The following is an 18,389-nucleotide window of genomic DNA, read 5'->3' as shown; positions in this document are numbered from 1 at the left end:
TGCAAACCAATACGACAACTCTGCCATGAATTTTATGTTTACAAAGTTTATTTTTCAGTTTTTGTTGAAAGTGTCAAAAAAGGTAATAATTCTTCTCTATGGAGTACATTATAGTGACATTTGTTTCTAATATTATGCCCCTCTCGTGTAAGGAAATGGGGATGGCCAAAAGATTAGAAACAGCTGTGAATATACGTAATCCTATTTCGTTCAACACCCCTGCAAACTACAACTTCAATAATCAATGCAAACTTGAGCAAACTGACCTAAACATTAACAGTCAAATTGTATGAAACAATATCAACATTTCTATAATTAATAGTGTTAAATGGGTTCTTGGGTTTCACTAGAACATGTTTCCATGCTTCACTGTTTGAAAAACAAATCATTTTTCTCAAACTGTCTGTCTTTATATATCTGTATTCACCCTCTGTCTCAAACACTCTGGTTCAGCACCTGTCTCTTTAACCCCCCCCCAAAAAAAGCCCAGTCTGATCTGATCTGCATCATCTTCGCAGCCGGGGAATGACTGTTACAGCACTCTAGTGGCACTTTCTGCCTATTTAGTATAGTTGTGTATAACCGTACATAAGTCCTGACGGCTCATTTAAAGGCTGAATACAGACTGTGTGCCTTTCTCTGTGGATTGAGCGTCTTGATACTGTTTAATCAATAAAGGCATGGCAATCTCACTTTATACAATATGTGACATGTAAAGCATGTAATGCTTAATAACTAAAATAATAAACTAATCACCATGGGATCAATAAATAATGTCCAGTTCAAAGTTAGACAAATGAATACATCTGGAACATGATGGATGGTGTTGATGGGGGGGTGCTTGACTTCAACTGGCAGCGCTTTGGAAGTACATCAGTCAACAGATTGCTGAACACTACAGAATGTTTCTGTGTTGTTGGCAGGAAGGGTTGCCAGTGTTTTGTTTTTTTTGTAGCTGTGTTTAAATGAAAGTGTACAGGACCTGAATGACCATGACTCAGTGTTGGGAAATGAACAATCATATATATATATATATATATATATATATATTTTTTTTTTAATAAACACTAAGTTATGCAACCTTTTTCATATTATTTCATCTCCCGCTGCCTCTTTTTTGTTTCTCTTTCATCAAGTTCATGTTTAATCAAACATATTTCTTTCCTTTAATTCCCTCTGCATTCCTCTCCTCTTCATGCTCACTCTTAATTTGATTCGAGTAGGCTTTATTGCTCACAGTGTGGAGCACAAACAAAATCACAGGAACACCTTGGCCTCATTGCTACCCTGCTCCTGCTCATTCTTCATTCTTTCTCTTCTGCAGCACACCAGTCAGTTGGCAAGTTCGGCGTGTGGCCCCCGGGCCAGGCTGGACACGAGACGATTAACCGACCAGAGGTGAGTCAGCGTTGCCAGTCGCCCTATTGCAATGTAGTTTAAACATTACAATGTCCTTTTTTACGCCTGCTTGCTATGACTTTCTGAAGATTTGAAAAAATGGAAAAACACCAGGCCTCATAGTGACATTTATCAAGTATGTTTTGCTCCATGATTTGATCCCATCAGCCCTACCTTTCTGGTACACTTGGTATAGGACATGTAAATTTAAGCAAACCTTCCTGAGCGTGCCTCGAATGCAGCTAAAAAGATATCAGGTTCCACAATCATAAAGCCTCTTTAACTGAGAGTTTCAATGTCGCTTTGCAGGGTTTGGTTATTGGTTCCTCAGCAGCATGAATATGAACGCATGTTCAAAACTGCACTGGATTGTAAAGGGTCTAATGAAGGAAGTCTCTTGGGAGGATATCAGCATCCCTTTTGCGCCAAATATGGGCCACAAACATCTGATAACGTACTGAACACACAGTAAGGAGCTTATCTTTATAGATAAGGAAAGAAGGCAAACACCCCTGAGACAGAGAGGGAAGGAGAGAGAGAGAGAGTGTGTGTGTGTGTGTGTGTGTGTGTGTGTGTGTGTGTGTGTGTGTGTGTGTGTGTGTGTGTGTGTGTGTGTGTGTGTGTGTGTGTGTGTGTGTGTGAGTGTGTGTGTGTGTGTGTGTGTGTGGGCAGGAGTGTGGGCAGGAGTGTGTGCAGTCAGCGGAGAAAGGAGGGAAAGTCAATAGACAATCCCACTGATTTCTGTTACCTGCCTTGTGGGTCTTGCATCTCTTTGAAACTGCGGTATCTCTGATTAGAGTTGAGTACTGCTCATTGGCTTTGGCTCTTTAATTCCGTTTGGCATTGATATGCTGGGTTTTAGCTGCACGCTTCAAATTGACGTTGGCATTAGCAACGTTTTGCTCTCTCTCCTCCCTCTACCTCATGCATCTCTCCCTCTCTCTCTCTCTCCCTCTCTCTCTCTCTCTGCTGGTTGGTTATCTGCTTTCTGCACAGACCTGGTTCCTGATTAGAGATCCTGCAGAAGAAATTGGCTCAGTTGTTGACTGAGTCATGCCTAACATGGCCTTGGATCACAGTCGCATTAACCTTCCTCCGACTTACAGAGCTAATGATGCTCATCAGAAGAGATGCCCTCTAGAGAAAATAAATTAATCTGTCTCTTTTTTTAAATCTTTTTGCTCCTTTTTTCCCCCTGTGTTGGCTTATTGGTCCCGCCTCCTCCTCCCACACATCTGATGTTTCTTCTCTTTAATTCTCTTTCTTTATCTACTCCAACTTTCCGTCTCCTTCCTCTTTTACCTTGCAATCACCACTTACTCCGGCTGTCCCATCTTTCCACCCAGGTCCTCCAAAGTCCCCGGAGCCCCAGACAGAAGACCCCTCTAGTGCAACAGTGGGAGTCAGGCCTAGTCAACGGACACAACGTAGGAGATGACTGAGGAGACGTCGACAGAGTGATACTAAAGGACGGAGGAAGGTTACAGAGGCCTGTAGTTTTCTTTGAAGCGGAGCGCTGAAAGACTGTGACATTAAAGGAGAGCGGTGTAAGGAAAGTGGGAGGAGACTAAAAGAGGGCGCTGTGATGAAGAGGAGGAAGGAGAGAATGTGAAGCGAGAAAGAGGTCACGGATTTAGGCCACAAAAGGGGTCAGGAGGATTGGGAGCAATAAAAAGGATTGGTGGTAGACTGAAAACCCTCAAGAGTCCTTCACTGAAGAGGAGAGAAAATGAAGGAGGGACACGTATTAGTAGATAAGCAATTATTTCTGGTGTGGGAAAACACTGAGACTTGTGAATGTAAAAATGCAAAAAAAATAATAATACCACTGCACTGGAGAAAGGAAAAATGAAAATTTAGTATGAATTGGATCTTTTTTTTATCGTAATGAGTAGATATTTTTTGATGGAAATGATTAAGTTGTATTATTTAACAGATTACAAGAACTATATGTTTGGGGAATAGCAGCAGATTAAAAAATGAATAATAACCCAAATATGTTATGATAATTAACAACTCAGTATTGTGCATCATAAACGCATGAACTGGTATTAAAGGTGAAGAAGAGCGAGGGAAACTAAACTGCAAGTATCAGAAACAATAACATTTTTGAAGGCTGCTACAACCTCTTTCTGTAGTGTACTGTACTGAACAAACAAATAACAGGATCAGGTTCATTATAGATGAAGATTTATTGAACTATAACTACAAAACTAAACTACTAGACAGACAAACAAATGAGTGTATAAGAAGATTTGATTGAGGTTAGACAGGCAAAATTAAATCTGAACAAATGAAAGCACCGATCAACAGCTGAGAGTTTATGAAAGCACCAGAGAGTTATGACGCCTTATCAATTTTGCGTTTGTCTAGATTTTAAGGGAGATCCGACTTTTGGTCTAAAGTTTATCAATCAACCCTCTTTTATTTCATGATTGAGATTTTAGCATTAAGCATCTGACATCAACTCATGAACACGTGAAAATAAATCGTTTCACCTTTCCGATGGGCAGAAGACAGGGGCGTTGTTCAGAAGGCCGTGGCGCGGTTGAGGTTCCTTCTGTAGCTCTCAAGCCTTTTGGGGGTGCCTTCTCCAGTCTGCAATTTGGCTTGAATCGAATACCTCTCTCTCTCGTCCTCCCTCTCACAGCAGGGCCATCTTCAATCTTTCCAGAGATCATTGTGGCAGGAACTTGCCAGATTATGAGTCTTTTCTCTCAAAGTTTCGACGATCGCAAGTCACAGGTAAAGGCAGCGTGCAGAAGTGCCAAAGCAGGAGTAGAGAATCTGTTCCATTGCAGGGTGAGAGTTTGAGACTCTGATGTGAAATAGATTTCAGAAGAAGTCAAGACTTCTTCAGTTGATCACAGGCCGCTTTTGAACATGTCTGCCCCCATGTTGATCTTGCGTCAGGGACCAGACCGGTTGTAGATATAGAGTTCTGTCTATCAGCTGGCCCAGGGGACACGTGTGGCATCTCTGTAAGGAGGAGCTCACCCGAGTGAGGTCATTTTTATGTGAATCAATTCTTCATCATCTGATCACACTACAGTGTCATCATCAGTGCTGTGCCTTTAACATGTCTTACACCCAGTTACTAGTTTATAACACCTATACAACCTAATGCAATCCCATACAATAGCCATGCAATAAATCCTACCTTGGTGTAGCTCAGTCTGTTCACTCTTTATTTACACTGAGTTGTTGATTCAACTTTGTGATCATTTTTATGGAAGCCCATTTCCACCAACGTGATGGGGTGATGATATCGTGTAAATCGTTATGATGAGAAACTTTATCTGAAATAATTAATATGCATCTCAATGACTAAGTATCATACATAGTGACTTAATATCTGAAAATATTTGACTAAATATAATAAATAATGACTTAGTATCTCAAAATAAAGACTGCCTAATTAAAATAATGATTCTCCTTATCTTATTTTGATATACTAAGTCATTATTTTGAGAAAGTTCCTCATTAACTTACTTTTCCAGGACATTTGTGGAAATCGGCCTCCAAACACAAGGCTATAGTTAGTGGTGGGTTTTTTTTTGCGTCACAGAGATGATCCAGTTTTTTGTATTTGATCACTTTATTGAGGTGCTCTTAATAAACTGGTAACTCAGTGTGTACAGTATAGGCCAGTGATTTGAATTACAGCTCCAGTCAAAGCCTAATCCATAAACAGAAGACTTCTTTTGTTATTTTTTCACGCAACACTTGTGAGAGCTGGCTTCTTAAAAAATGTGCAAAGTTAACCTGGATTTCTGAGCTAAATGATGCTATATGTGACACACAATTTATGCTTAAATAACACTGTAGCTGCTCTGTTGTACAGACTCAAATGATGCAGCAAGTTAGTATTTTGGAGTGAAACTTGATACACATTACACTCCTTTATTCTCTTTTATAAATTGTTTTTGTATCTTACTACGGCACAACTGTTATAACGTTAATACATAAAGTGTTATTCTACTAACTCGTGCATCATTGCAGCCTAAAATCTAACTAATTAAGGTGTGTTGAAGACCATAATGGAGCTGTGTCAGTGCAGTCTCTCTTTCAGGGCTTGACCAACTAGGATGGACACTGTGTTTTGGCCACATCATTGTTCTTCATTGACTTCTACTTTACTTTCTGTCTTTATTTGCGTCCTTTACACTGCCTGTGGTCAAAGAGAAAATGTGTCACCATGGATACAGCGTTGCATGATGAGGTGGAGGCTTTGCTAGAATTGCATAATTGCCTTGTGTGTGTGTGTGTGTGTGTGTGTGTGTGTGTGTGTGTGTGTGTGTGTGTGTGTGTGTGTGTGTGTGTGTGTGTGTGTGTGTGTGTAGGTGATATCAACAGACCACGCTTAAGTGACCTCCCAGTCACCTGTGAATAATTCATCACCTCATTCTGACTGGACTGACATTGCCAGTACATTATTATTATGGTGGAGCTGCAGCAATTAAAGTGCTCTCTCTCTCTCTCTCTCTCTCTCTCTCTCTCTCTCTCTCTCTCTCTCTCTCTCTCTCTCTCTCTCTCTCTCTCTCTCTCTCTCTCTCTCTCTCTCTCTCTCTCTCTCTCTCTCTCTCTCTTTCTCTCTCTCTCGGATGAATTAATCTGGATGCTTTTCCGATGTAGTGACCCAAAAATAAACCTGCACACCTGTTTATCACCTGTTCAGCTGACTGATTAATTTCCATTTCATCATCCCCGTCTTCCAAAGTCCTGCTGGCAAAAGGTCATCGAAGCAGGGAGCACTGTGCGAGACAGTCGGCGTTCAGAAGGTTAGCCGCTGCTCTGGTATTGCCGCTTTGTCAAGAGAATATAAGTATGAGAGGACGTGAAGGAGATGTTATATGCATATGATATGTGACTGTCTGTGTATGCTCAAATGAGTGTGGGTTTGTCTTGTGTGTATAAATAAACTCCCCTTCACAATGGTGGAATGTAACTAAGTTTATTCACTCAAGCACTGTGATTAAGGCTAATTTTAAGGTACTTGGATGAGTGCTATCATTTTATCCTACTCCTACCTCACTATATTTTGTGGTGGAATAATTGTCACACTTTATTGTATTATTTGAAATAAAAGCTCAAATTAAACCCACGTAAATATTTAGAAAATACTCCTTTATCTTTGAATAATTTACTTTTCATATGTGTCATGGTCTTAGTTTGTTTCCTGTTTTATTTTGAAGTTCTCTCCTTTTGTTCCATGTCTTCTTTTACTTCCTGTCTGTTTCCTGTAGCTCTGCTGGTCTTCCCGTGTACACCTGTTTTGTATCCTCTCATGTCAGCGTACCTCATGTTGCCTGTCCTTGTTTCGTTGCAGTAACTTTGTTCCTTTGTATTCATATTCCCTTCCCACTCCAGCTGTGTCTTGATATGTCTATTTCTTTATATACCCTTTTACCATTTTGTTTCTTGTCGGTTGTTTCCTGAGCTTGATGTGATCCTTGAGTTCTGCCTGTACTTTCCTAGTGTTTATGGTTTATATTCCTTGTTTTGGGAATAAACATTTTTTTCTTTAGTTTTCGTCTCCTGCCTGTGGCTGTATCTGCGTTTGGGTGTGGTTGTAGTCAAAGAAAACCACAATAATACCATAATGTATGTGCTCACTGGCAATTTCACATCTCTCACAATTCACTCACAATCACATTCATTCTGTCACCATTTTATATGTTAGATTAACAACAGACAATACAAGAGATTCAGAAATGATTTCCTCACATATAAGCCTTTTGCATATGTGGGTGTGTGCTATGTTGCTTTGATGTTTAAGAGAAGGGGAAATAAAATGGCAGAGCTGAATCACAGAGAATCAGTATAACCGCCAATTTCATGCAGTCTGTGTTTTATTGTATAGAGAGCTGAAAATGACCTATTTAATGCAATATACTGCAAATACACACATAATTTGTTTTGTTTATTATTGTGTCTTGAAAAAAAAAAAATATATATATACACACAGTATATTCAAATCAGTGTGAGTAAATTTAAAGAAAACCAGATAATAAGAAATATTAAATGTGTATGTATGTATTTGTATGTATATATGTATTTATTTCCTTAAATCTTCTTTAAACTCATAGTAGAAATGCCATATACAATATGCCTAACAGTCAGTAAGTGCAACAATGGAAAAAAATGTTAGAGGTTGTGCTTAAATTTCACACTTTGTAAGAAATATTACACTGAACAGCTCATATTTGCTTTGCCCTTGAAATATGAATTAGTTTACAAGGCTAGCTGCTTAATATTACAGAGTGTTCCTGTAAAGCCAATGAGGATTCAAACCTTGGCAACGAAAATGCATTGAGATAAAATAAAGATAAAGTCTGAAGTGGTCACAGAAATACAGCTATGGACAAAGCAACACCATTTTTTATTTGTTAGAATCTATCAAAGATAGTCACGAGACAATATGCTACCCAACCTAAAAAGTATTTTTAGCCACGACTTAGTACATTAATGAAGTGTATTGCAACAGATTAAATTAAATTATGAACCCAAACCAGCTGCCAAAACTCCCAAAGCCTTCAGATTTCCACACACACGTTCATATTCAGTCTCCACATACACTCCTTCAGCTAAAACGTTGGAGAAACATCATGGAGCGGAATTAAAAGGGCAAATATGAGAGCGGATGCCATTCAATATCGTCCTGACTCATAGTTCAGTGTGTCACATATGTACACACAGGGTGAGGCTGCCACGAGCAGCCAGTGTGCTGTGGGTGTGAATGAAGGGGCCACTTAAATGAATGACATCGTTCAAGCCCCTTATCATTATTCTGCCTCCTATTCAAACTAATCATCCGAATAATAACTGAATATCTTCAGTGTGTGCATGGACAAGGGAATGATGTCTGAAGAAGTCCAAACTCCAGCAACACTTTATTGTGTTACTGCACAGTAAGAGTAAACGTGACAAATCAAGCAGACTTTGTGATCTTTAAAGGGATGGTTTGGATATTTTGTAGTGGGGTTATATGAGGTGCTATCTATACTATTACTTACAGTAGATGGTGGTCGACACGCCTCCAGTTTGGATAGACTAGAGAGCGGACACAGAAGCTTTGTAATGCACTGCTGTGGATCAGGGCTGCAGCAAAACCTATTTTAGCTGCCAAAAAAGAACCACCAAATGTCAGTTTATGCTGAATTTATAAAATTTTCATCGCTTTACCTTGCTGTCGGAAAGCTTATTGCTTCCCCTCTCTCCCTTTTGGCTGTTCAGTCTCCCTCTGTAAAAGGTCTTCTTCTGTATACGTGTCATGATCACTCATTTTTATTTTCTTGTATTTGTTGTTCCATGAATTGTGGAAAGTCTTATCTGCAACGTTATACAGGTATTAATGTAATGCAGGAAGTCACTTTATCAGAGGTTTTAGTCCTGTCTGAATATTCCGCACTCATCACTTTTTTTTAACATAATCGGTCCTTTTTTTTTATGTTTACTTAAATTTGTGATATCAGGAAGCAACTTAGCATACACATCACACACATGGCAACAGGGAGGCGACGTAGTGCCTAAATCAAGTAACCTCTGCCATCTCTGTAGGAATACAGGGATTTCTTATTCCTGTGCGAATTGGCCATTTATATTACAGACATCCTGAGGAAAGACTATTTTACCCAGCCCCCACCACAGCAACTTCCTGGTTGATCCTATAAGGAAGTGCCAAAAATTGCAGTTCTCTGAGTGTCCACTAGGAGTAGTTTGCACAATAGAGCAGTTTCTCATTGACTCAATGTTCTCATTGTTAAACAGACCGTTTTCACAGCATAATTAAACCTATTTAAGGCCTGGTAGAAAAAAACATTCTAGTCTGTATGTTTAGTTCATATCTCCATGACAGTTTATGAATAATAAGGGACGACAGCTAGTGACAGCCAACCCCTGCCCCTCACTTCACCTCGGGTGTATACGTCAGCCAGATCGACGTATCTTCCTCCCCCCAACGTCACATCACATGCATGGCTTTTTTTTGGTAAGAGAAAATGAGGCGGAGTCAATGTCAGACAAGATGGTGAATCCCGTAGGCAAGTATGATTGGGTCAAGTTGAGAGAACGGACCCCGACGAGTATGCTACGTCCATTTTTTATAAAGTCTATGATTTTACCCCACGTCCCCACATTCATCCTGTCCGAATAGGGTTTTTGTGAATCTAGGTTTTCCTGTCCTTGCGTGTCTTTTTTGTATGAAAGAGAAACGAATAAATATATACCCCTGTGTGCATTTCTGCTACATATATAAAGCCCTGTTCTGCTAGAGAGGCCAGTAAAATGTAATAAAACTCAGTACTCATACAAAGTTGGTTTTCTGCTGCTTGTGTACATTGACAGCCTGTGTCTGTTGAGTTACTGTCCACCATAAAAACCACACAAACAGGTGGAAGGTGTCACTCCCTCCTGAGTCCTTTTACTTTCTTACAGTATTGATGTCTCCACACATTAACTTACTTTTTTTTTTTTAAAACAACAACATATATACTGTTTATAGGGTTCAGTCCCAATGTGCTTAGGGTTCATACTTGTTCCATCTTCACATGGTGAAAAGTAAGGTTGAGCAAATATCAGCATTACTGTGGACACACCGAGTTTACTCAGCTTCATGAATGCCAGAGTCACATTGTTCCACTGAACACAGGACCGGTTTTGTGATCATAAAGGAGATCAACCTGATAAATCAGTCTTTATGTTGTGCTCTACTGTAGGTGTGTGTTTGACATCAATTACATCTAAACGGTGCCCTCTGCAGAACTTTTAGCAAAACTACAGCTGGGTAATTTCAGTAAGTGTTTTTAGTTGTCTTTTCTTTCACAATCACTACACACACTGTCACATATGGCATGTATTAAATTCATGAGATACATCATTATGTCCTGGCCTGGCCCCACATTATAATTTTGAGTTTGAGTTGCTCTTATCAACCTGCACACAGTCTGAGGTCCTCAGGCAGGACACTGTTTCCATCTGAAGCTGTAAGCACGTGGGAAAAGTTGGCCTTCATGGCTTTCTGCCAGAACTCTTTGTTGCCAAATCTCTTAGGATTATGCAAATCAACTCCTCACAGAAAAGACTGTGGTTTGTCTTAAAATGAACCCTTTCCGGCAGAAAGCCCTGAAGGCTCACTTCTCCTGTGTGCAAGGTGCAAGACCAAAAAGGACCACGCTTTGGCACGCTCATGTGTATGTGTAGATCGGTATATGTATGGTTTGTTATACATTTGTAATGTATTTATTCTCACATTTGTGGGTTTTGTCTTTCTTGTAAAGCACTTTGCAATCTGTTTTTGATAAATTGAGTGGCATATAAATAAACTTTATTATTATTGCCATTGCCAAACTTCATCCTGTAGTATGATGGAAAGCTCTGGAGCTGCTATTAAAATGACTTTGTGATGAGATTGTTTTTGTCATTTGCTTATTTCAAGGTCAAGAATAAACTTTAAAGCTAAACATAAGGTTAATTATTCACAAAACAGATACAAACTCAATAACAATGATAAAATCATTAGATTCACTGGCTCAGTAACATGTAAGATTAAACAAACATTATATCCTGTAAAATTGTGCAGTTTTACTGCTACACATGAAATAGGAACTGAGTAAATAAAACTTCCTGTCTCCCGCTGTGTAACTCCGACTGATGCTACATAGATAAACTCAAATAAAGTATAAACAGAGAGAGAGAGAGAGAGAGAGAGAGAGAGAGAGAGAGAGAGAGAGAGAGAGAGAGAGAGAGAGAGAGAGAGAGAGAGAGAGGGAGAGACTAACATTTCTAATGAATCGGATGGATCGGGGTTGTGAATGTGGAGAGTGAATTCCATAAAGGAGATCTGGAAGCTGTATCTGTAGTTGAGTCCACATTGGTCCATTCCTGCACACAAAACACACACAAACTGTTAAAAATAAGATGTCCAATTTGACACCTCCCCTTCACCACCATGCCATGCTATTCCCTCCTGTATGTCCATATTCAACTTAAAGTTTTTATCAACCACCGGTATCCAGTCTCTGGAGAGATGCTGTCCTATCATCACTCTCTTCATATAGGCCTACACTCAATATAGGAGTATAATCACGTCTTCAAGTCTTTTTCTGGGTCAAACCTCAATAAATATTGTTATACACGTCCAATTGATCTCTGTTTACTGAATGTCTCTTTGCTGTGCAGCAACTGTATGCAATAGAACAATACATGACTAAAATATACCCTCAAAAAGCTGAGATTCTTTATGAAATGACTGCTCTTTAAAGGTCCCATATTATGCCCATGTTCAGGTTAATGCATGTATTTTGGGTTTCTACCAGTTCACATGCTTTAATGTTAACAAAGCACGTTATTTTTCTCATACTGTCTGTCTGAATATGCCTGTATTCACCCTCAGTCTGAAACGCTCCTTTTTAGTGCCTGTCTCTTTAAGCCAACCTCTAGTGTCTCCAGTCTACAGCACTTTGACCAGCTTTATAATAACAAAGACATGGAAATCCCACTTTTGTTGGACCTTTAAGTAAAGACAAAGACACTGCTAACAGTTCCCCCTGGGATTATTCAAAAATTTCTGATTCTGATTCTGATTCTCAAGACTGGGACACATCTGATAATAAATATTCATGATAGCTGGTTAGTCTTTCCATCAGCTAGCGATGACAGATCTCTGTCTAACAGTGCACATGAAGAACTGTGAGACTGGAGAGCCTTTCAACTAACGAGAGCCCTTCCAGTTAATTAGTGAACATGATTGTAACTAATGAGAAGCGCACCCAAACTCTGCACTATAGCACTTATGAGGAATATGTGTGGGCTGACAGTGTGTTTGGTGATTGGCAGTGTGTGCGTACATGTGTGAATCTGTGTGTGCATGCATGTGTGTGTATGTTTATAGCAAAGGAATGAAGGAAGTTTACAAAGTGAATCTTCAGGAGAAACATACATTCAGGAGTAATACCAGAAAAAAAAAGAAAAAGGGTGAACTAAAGAAAACTGTACATGACGAACAGGCTTATGTTTGTGTCAGTATGAACATATATTGCTCTTGCAAACTTTAAGTATAAGTCTGGTCATATTATTTTCTTATTGTCAACAAATCCCATGAAAAGACCAAAACCAACAATGAATTGATCCTATACTAACAAGTACTGCCTCTATCCAAACACCATCCTGCTGCAGTAAATACTCAAAACACCAAATATGTATTAATCCACTGCTGAAAATATGTACTATTTACTTCTATTTGAGCACTGTTTGCCAACTGCCTTGTCCAGCTGTTCTAGATTTTTATGTCTTTAGTGGGAACCGACGTGCTTTGACAGTCTGGGAAGTCAGGAAGTATCAAAAGAGATGGACTAAAACATTGCTGGTTCAGTCTTACAGCCTTATTGTTTAACTCAAATGATTGTTTTAGAAAGTACAAAGGTAAAAGGAAGCTATTGCTTAAACCAGGGCTGCCTAATCCTGCTCCTGGAGGGCCACTGTCCTGCATGTTTTAGGTTTCTCCCTGCTCTAACACACTTGAGTCTAATGATTTTCAAATCTGTGATGAGCTTCAGCTGCTTGATAACGAGCACATCATTAGATTCAGGTGTGTTGGAGCAGAGCAAACCTAAAACATGCAGGACAGTGGCCCTCCAGGAGCAGGGTTGGGCAGCCCTGGCTTAAACACAGTTGATAAATCACCCAGTCATTTTTGTTAGCAATAGGAGATTGAGCCATTGATTAATAATTACCTGAGAGGTGAAGCTTGTTGTACGCCTGAGTGTAAGGTCTGCAAAACAAAGGAGAAGAACAAACAAGCAACACAATGTGAAGCAGTGTTTCCCATCAGAATATAATTTAACTCCCATGCGATATACGGAAGTACTATTAACATTGCCTCAAATAAATTAAAAGAAACTGAATGGACGGATGGACAATAAACAAGTTAAAAGCATGATTGTAAACTCACCAACAACATGATCCTTAGCGTGATCTTGAGTCCATAACTGTACTTCCTGTCTGAAACAATTAAAAAACAGTAACATTTTATACCACAATACAAATTCATATGCAATGGAAAAATGCATTTTATGTACCAAGTGATGTGAAATTCAGATCAATAACTCTAAATCTGAGCTGTGTAGAGGAAAGCCTATTATGTCAAACGCATGTTGTTATCGTGGGAGAGGGAATAATAAAGTGCATTTCTCTGTATTTCTCTGTAATAATTGCAGCATGTCTCTAAATGTTGCTCAAGGGTCTTCCTGTATCACTTCATGGTAAGTTTAGAAAGACAGAGATACGGTATACATGAATAAGCACAGTGATTCAATAAGCACTAAAAAGACAATACCTTTTCTTCTTCTCCTCAGCGGCTGCTTTGACTTTAAAGAAGAGCAAAAAGAGAAGCAAGAGAGGAAATATTAAGTTTCACAAAGGAAGACAATCATGACAGTGTGAATGTATCATGTGGAAAAGCAGAGATTCATGATGTGTGAAATACCTTTCCTGTGTGCCACCACAACCACGAGTGCCACTGAGCCGAGGAACAACACCACCGCGGAGAAAGAGCCTAGTACGAGAGGCCAGTCCACGCCGGACAAACCTGCAAGCATTTGTTTATTTGTTTACATCACACTGGCATTATTGTGAGATATATAAATATGGTCACTAAAAGTATGAGTCTGAGTCCTTTATTTTCCTTCCTGCCACTCAAAATTCACATTAGTTAAACTAGATTTACAATTAAAGTAGTGACATGTTATTGCAGGTTTACCTGATGGTGGAGGAGGGATTTCTGAAAGATGAAAAAAAAGAACCAAACAGTCAGATTTAATGTCAAATTACACTCTAATAAAACCCTAAACATATAGTACAACCATAAATCTGCACCTCTGGTTACAGCCAAAGAGAGGCTGCGCTCAGACTTGCTCCATTTCCCTCCCAGGAGGACATCGTACTGGCATTGGTAAAAAGCCATTGGAGTGTTCTGGACTGGCACAGGGAAGGTAGCCTGGTGCTGGATCAAGGTGGCGCGGTGAGTGGCAACAGGAAGTTCATTATCAGTAAGGTAGAGGGAGAATACAGCACCAGGGTAAGCAGGAGACCCAGTGCAGAGCAAATGCCACACGTCTGTCTGCTGCTCGAGGACAAGGGTGGGAACTGGCAACACATCTGGCAACAAACAAAATCCCATGAAACATTAGTAAAAGGTGCTGCTATGTATATCTTATTATATTTATACTGCATATTAAATCATGTTTATAGATTAGATAAATAAGGTGTTATAACTAGAAGGGAAATGATTAGTCAATAAATTGTCAACAACTTTGATAAACAATTAATTAATGAATGAACTGGTTCTAGCATCACAAATCATGAACATTTGCTATTTGTCTTCTTTGATAGTAAACTGGAAATTTGAGTTTTTTGGAAAACCCATTTCTTGTAAATTTAATATTTTTTCTATTATTAGATTGTTTGTATAATTAGTGTTGTTCTGGAAATATGTTGTACGTATTTTGTTTTCTTGTTTTATAACGTCTTGTTTTGTCACAAATTAAAAAAAAAAATCTTTAGTCTTTAGTAAAGATTTAAATCATATGTAACTTTATGTTGCTACGGGTCTCTCAAGATCCGACGTCCAGTACAGACCAAGATCTAAAAGTATATTGTAAAAAATGTGTCTTAAACCTGGATTAAAATTCAATTTATGACAGCATGCAAAATGGTGATATGGCACCATTGACATTCAACCATGTAATGGAATTTTACCTTAAATGAAATGAAATTCCTTTTAAGAAGTAAATGACAACAAGGTAATCAACAGAGATGCTGTTTCAGAGTTTCCAGGCCCTGAGGTCAAAGGTTGTGTGGCAACTCCTCACCTGCAATAGTGATTTGAACCATGTTGCTGAGAGTTGAATTAACCAATCCCCTTTTTTTGGTGACCTGGTACAGGCAAGTGTACTCGCCCTCCTCTCCTCCCTTCACTGGCCCCACAGTGAAGACTCCTGGCTGTGGTTCAGTGTTTGATGCTCGACTGGCCTGAGGCTGGACGTTAACAGATGTCAGCCCTGTTCGCTCAGCGGCCCTCAGCAAAAGGAAGGTCACTGGTTTGTTGTTACGGCTAGACTGGGGCTGAGACTGGGACAGAAGAGGGACTGAGCAGCTGAAAGATAGCATGTCTCCACGTTTTACCACACCAGAGGGAATCACAGACAAGATCGGAGGAGGGAAAGAGGGCATGGAGCGAGTGGGGGCAGCATCTGTACAAAAAGGGAGAAAAAAGAGAAACAATTTTCTGTACTGTATAGTTTTGTGGCCTCATGACTCTGACGTATTTCAACTGGCAGAAAACCCTACATTAATGCAACCTTGGTTTGCCACAGGTACTAACCAAACCTCCCTCTGTAACCGTCAACACTGGAAGTCAGTACAAAGTGTGTTTGATGTGTATGTGTGTGTGTGTGTGTGTGTGTGGTGTGTGTGTGTGTGTGTGTGTGTGTGTGTGTGTGTGTGTGTGTGTGTGTGTGTGTGTGTGTGTGTGTGTGTGTAGGTGTGTGTGTGTGTAGGTGTGTGGGTGTGTGGTTTCTTTATGTAGAGCAGGATGTAACTACCACTACACACACCCACAGAGCGGAGGACAATAAGAGACCACAGAGAGCACCTGCATGCAGCAGTATTTTGGGGGTTGTAGAGAAGCGGATAGGAGTGTTTATTATTTTATACCACATGTAGAATCACTACTTGATGAAGACTGAACAGATTGTCTGTGGAGCTAAAGCCCAGGCCACTTCTCCTCACTGTTTTGTCCTCTTTACTAGACCAGTGTCAAGAATAAATATAAAAAATGTTTGACCATCAGTCACAGGCAATATTTCTACCAAGATATGCATTTTCAAATAAAATATATATATATATACCTCTTAAGTTCCCTAGCTCCAAATATGGACTGAAAGCACTGTAAGGACCATTCTGATCCTTGTACAGACAGCATAAGAGTTGTACTGGATCCCCTTCTGTTAACCTCACAGTGAACTGAACCTCCTCAGCAGCAGACTGCAGGTCCTGAGAGTCCAACTGAAGGGATAAATGGAAACACAGAATTATAAAATCACAGGAGGTAGAACAAGACACAGAAAACATCCTCATTTTTTTTTGTTAACCTTTTCTGTGATTCGGAACAACATGAACTGAACCCCTCGGTGGCCCTCTGGGGCTCGGCAGACCAGAACCACTGAGCCCTTTGACCTCGAATAGATATCGAGTTTAGGTGCAGGAAGAGTGGGAGAGGAAGTAGAAGCTGAAAGTCTTCCTAGACAGGAGACAGAAAGGTATAACATACAGCAAGAATCAGTTGGATTTCACAAATTCCCTTTGAGGTGGAGCAACAGTGCAGCTGTGCAGCAGGCATGTGAAAAACAGTGCTGTGATTGCTACATGCGGTGGCGCTCCCTTTTAACCAAACTGCTGATTGCAGCTGATGAGAAAATTACAATAGAAAATTAACCTTGAAAAAGAGAAATTACCTGTAACTTTAATATTCAGTAAATGTATACTGTATATTAAATGGCAGTTTAACTATTGCTGACTTCTCCTTTAGCTAAATAAAAGTATCAATACCACAGTGTAGAAATACTGTGTGACAAGTAAAAGTCCTGCGTTCATTTTAAGTGATTAAAAGTACAAAACTAATTAGCACAGAAAAAAAGTGCAAAAAGTACTCATTATGCCAAATGGTCCATCTAGGAATCCTAATAATAATCCAGCTATGTTATATAACTGGATTATACTTATTGATTCATCACATTAATGTTGTAACTGGTACGTGGAGCTCATTCTAATTCATTTATACACTGCTGGGTAACTTGTGAATTTCACAGAGGGATCAATAAAGTCTTTAATATTTATTGATTATAATACATCATAATTTATTAATTCGTTATATTTTGTATTATTAAATATTTAGCTCTGAGATGTAGTGGAGTAGAGGTGTAAAGTAGAAGAAAGCAAAATAAGTAAAGCAAAAGTACATCAAAGGTATACTGTATAAAGTACTGTACTTGAGTAAATGTACTTTGTTACGTTCACCACCACAAAAGAAATAACGATGAGAATAAAGCATTTAGAAACACCTATAGCCTGAAACTTACCCCAAAGTTGTAGAGAAGTGAATAACAGAGTGTATATCCAAAGTGATTGTCCACCACTAACAACCTGCATCTTTGACACCAGAAGAAAATTGAATGGAGTAAAAAAGCACCTAAGCATGAACTGCTCTCTCTCTCTCTCTCTCTCTCTCTCTCTCTCTCTGTTTTCTTAATATGTATCACATCCTCTTGAAGACAGAACGATTGGAGGAAGTTGAACAAGTAAACACACTTCCTTTTTTGGAGTGCACTGGTTGGATGCGTGATGAGAATAAATAGCAGACTTGTGTCTCAGTAACCCAGATGTAAAAAATATTTCTGTGTCAGCACATTAATAGAGACACAGCAAAGACAGAATTACCCCACATGTCATCTGGTGTCATCCGGGTGTGATATGAGTGCCTTATAATCAGTGATGGAATAACTACTTCATTCACTCAAGTACTGCACTTAAAAGTATAATAAGTATTATACTAAAAAAAACAACGTATAAACCAAGGGTGTCAAACTGATCCAGTAAAGGGCCGTGTGGCTGCAGGTTTTCATTCCAACCAATCAAAAACACACCTGGTCCAACAAATGAACTGTGTGAAGACAGTTCAGATGATTTGAGTAAGTCGAGTCAGGTGTGTTTTTGCTTGGTTGGAATGAAAACCTGCAGCCACACGGCCCTTTACTGGATCAGTTTGACACCCCTGGCATAAACTAATACAAACGTAATCTTCACTTATGAAGTGTGTGGTGATGTTTGTATCTGTAGAGACCCTACCTCTAACTGGACTGACCTTTTTCAAGGTAGACAGGGATGTTTCTGGTTGTTGACAAAGAGCCTTTGAGCTCTACATGGATGTCTGATCC

At 39.4% G+C, this 18,389-nt stretch overlaps 1 protein-coding gene across 1 annotated transcript; it reads right to left on the bottom strand.

Annotated features, from left to right (window-relative positions):
- Window positions 1–11,164: 11,164 nt before the first annotated feature.
- On the bottom strand, window positions 11,165–17,663 carry LOC310953291 (uncharacterized protein). Its single transcript, XM_083922266.1, has 11 exons — window positions 17,535–17,663; window positions 16,548–16,696; window positions 16,305–16,461; window positions 15,267–15,647; window positions 14,272–14,553; window positions 14,156–14,176; window positions 13,883–13,984; window positions 13,733–13,763; window positions 13,349–13,398; window positions 13,131–13,168; window positions 11,165–11,280 (listed from the first exon to the last, which is right to left on the bottom strand). Exons 1-11 carry the CDS (start codon window positions 17,650–17,652, stop codon window positions 11,182–11,184), a joined length of 1,428 nt encoding a protein of 475 aa, XP_083778392.1. The 5' UTR covers window positions 17,653–17,663; the 3' UTR covers window positions 11,165–11,181.
- Between the last annotated feature and the right edge of the window lie 726 nt (window positions 17,664–18,389).

The sequence above is a fragment of the Echiichthys vipera genome (assembly GCF_963691815.1).
Source record: "Echiichthys vipera genome assembly, chromosome: 2".
NCBI classification, from domain to species: domain Eukaryota; kingdom Metazoa; phylum Chordata; class Actinopteri; order Perciformes; family Trachinidae; genus Echiichthys; species Echiichthys vipera.
The sequence above is the reverse complement of the archived record's forward strand: the minus strand, read 5'-3'. Positions and strand labels throughout refer to the sequence as shown.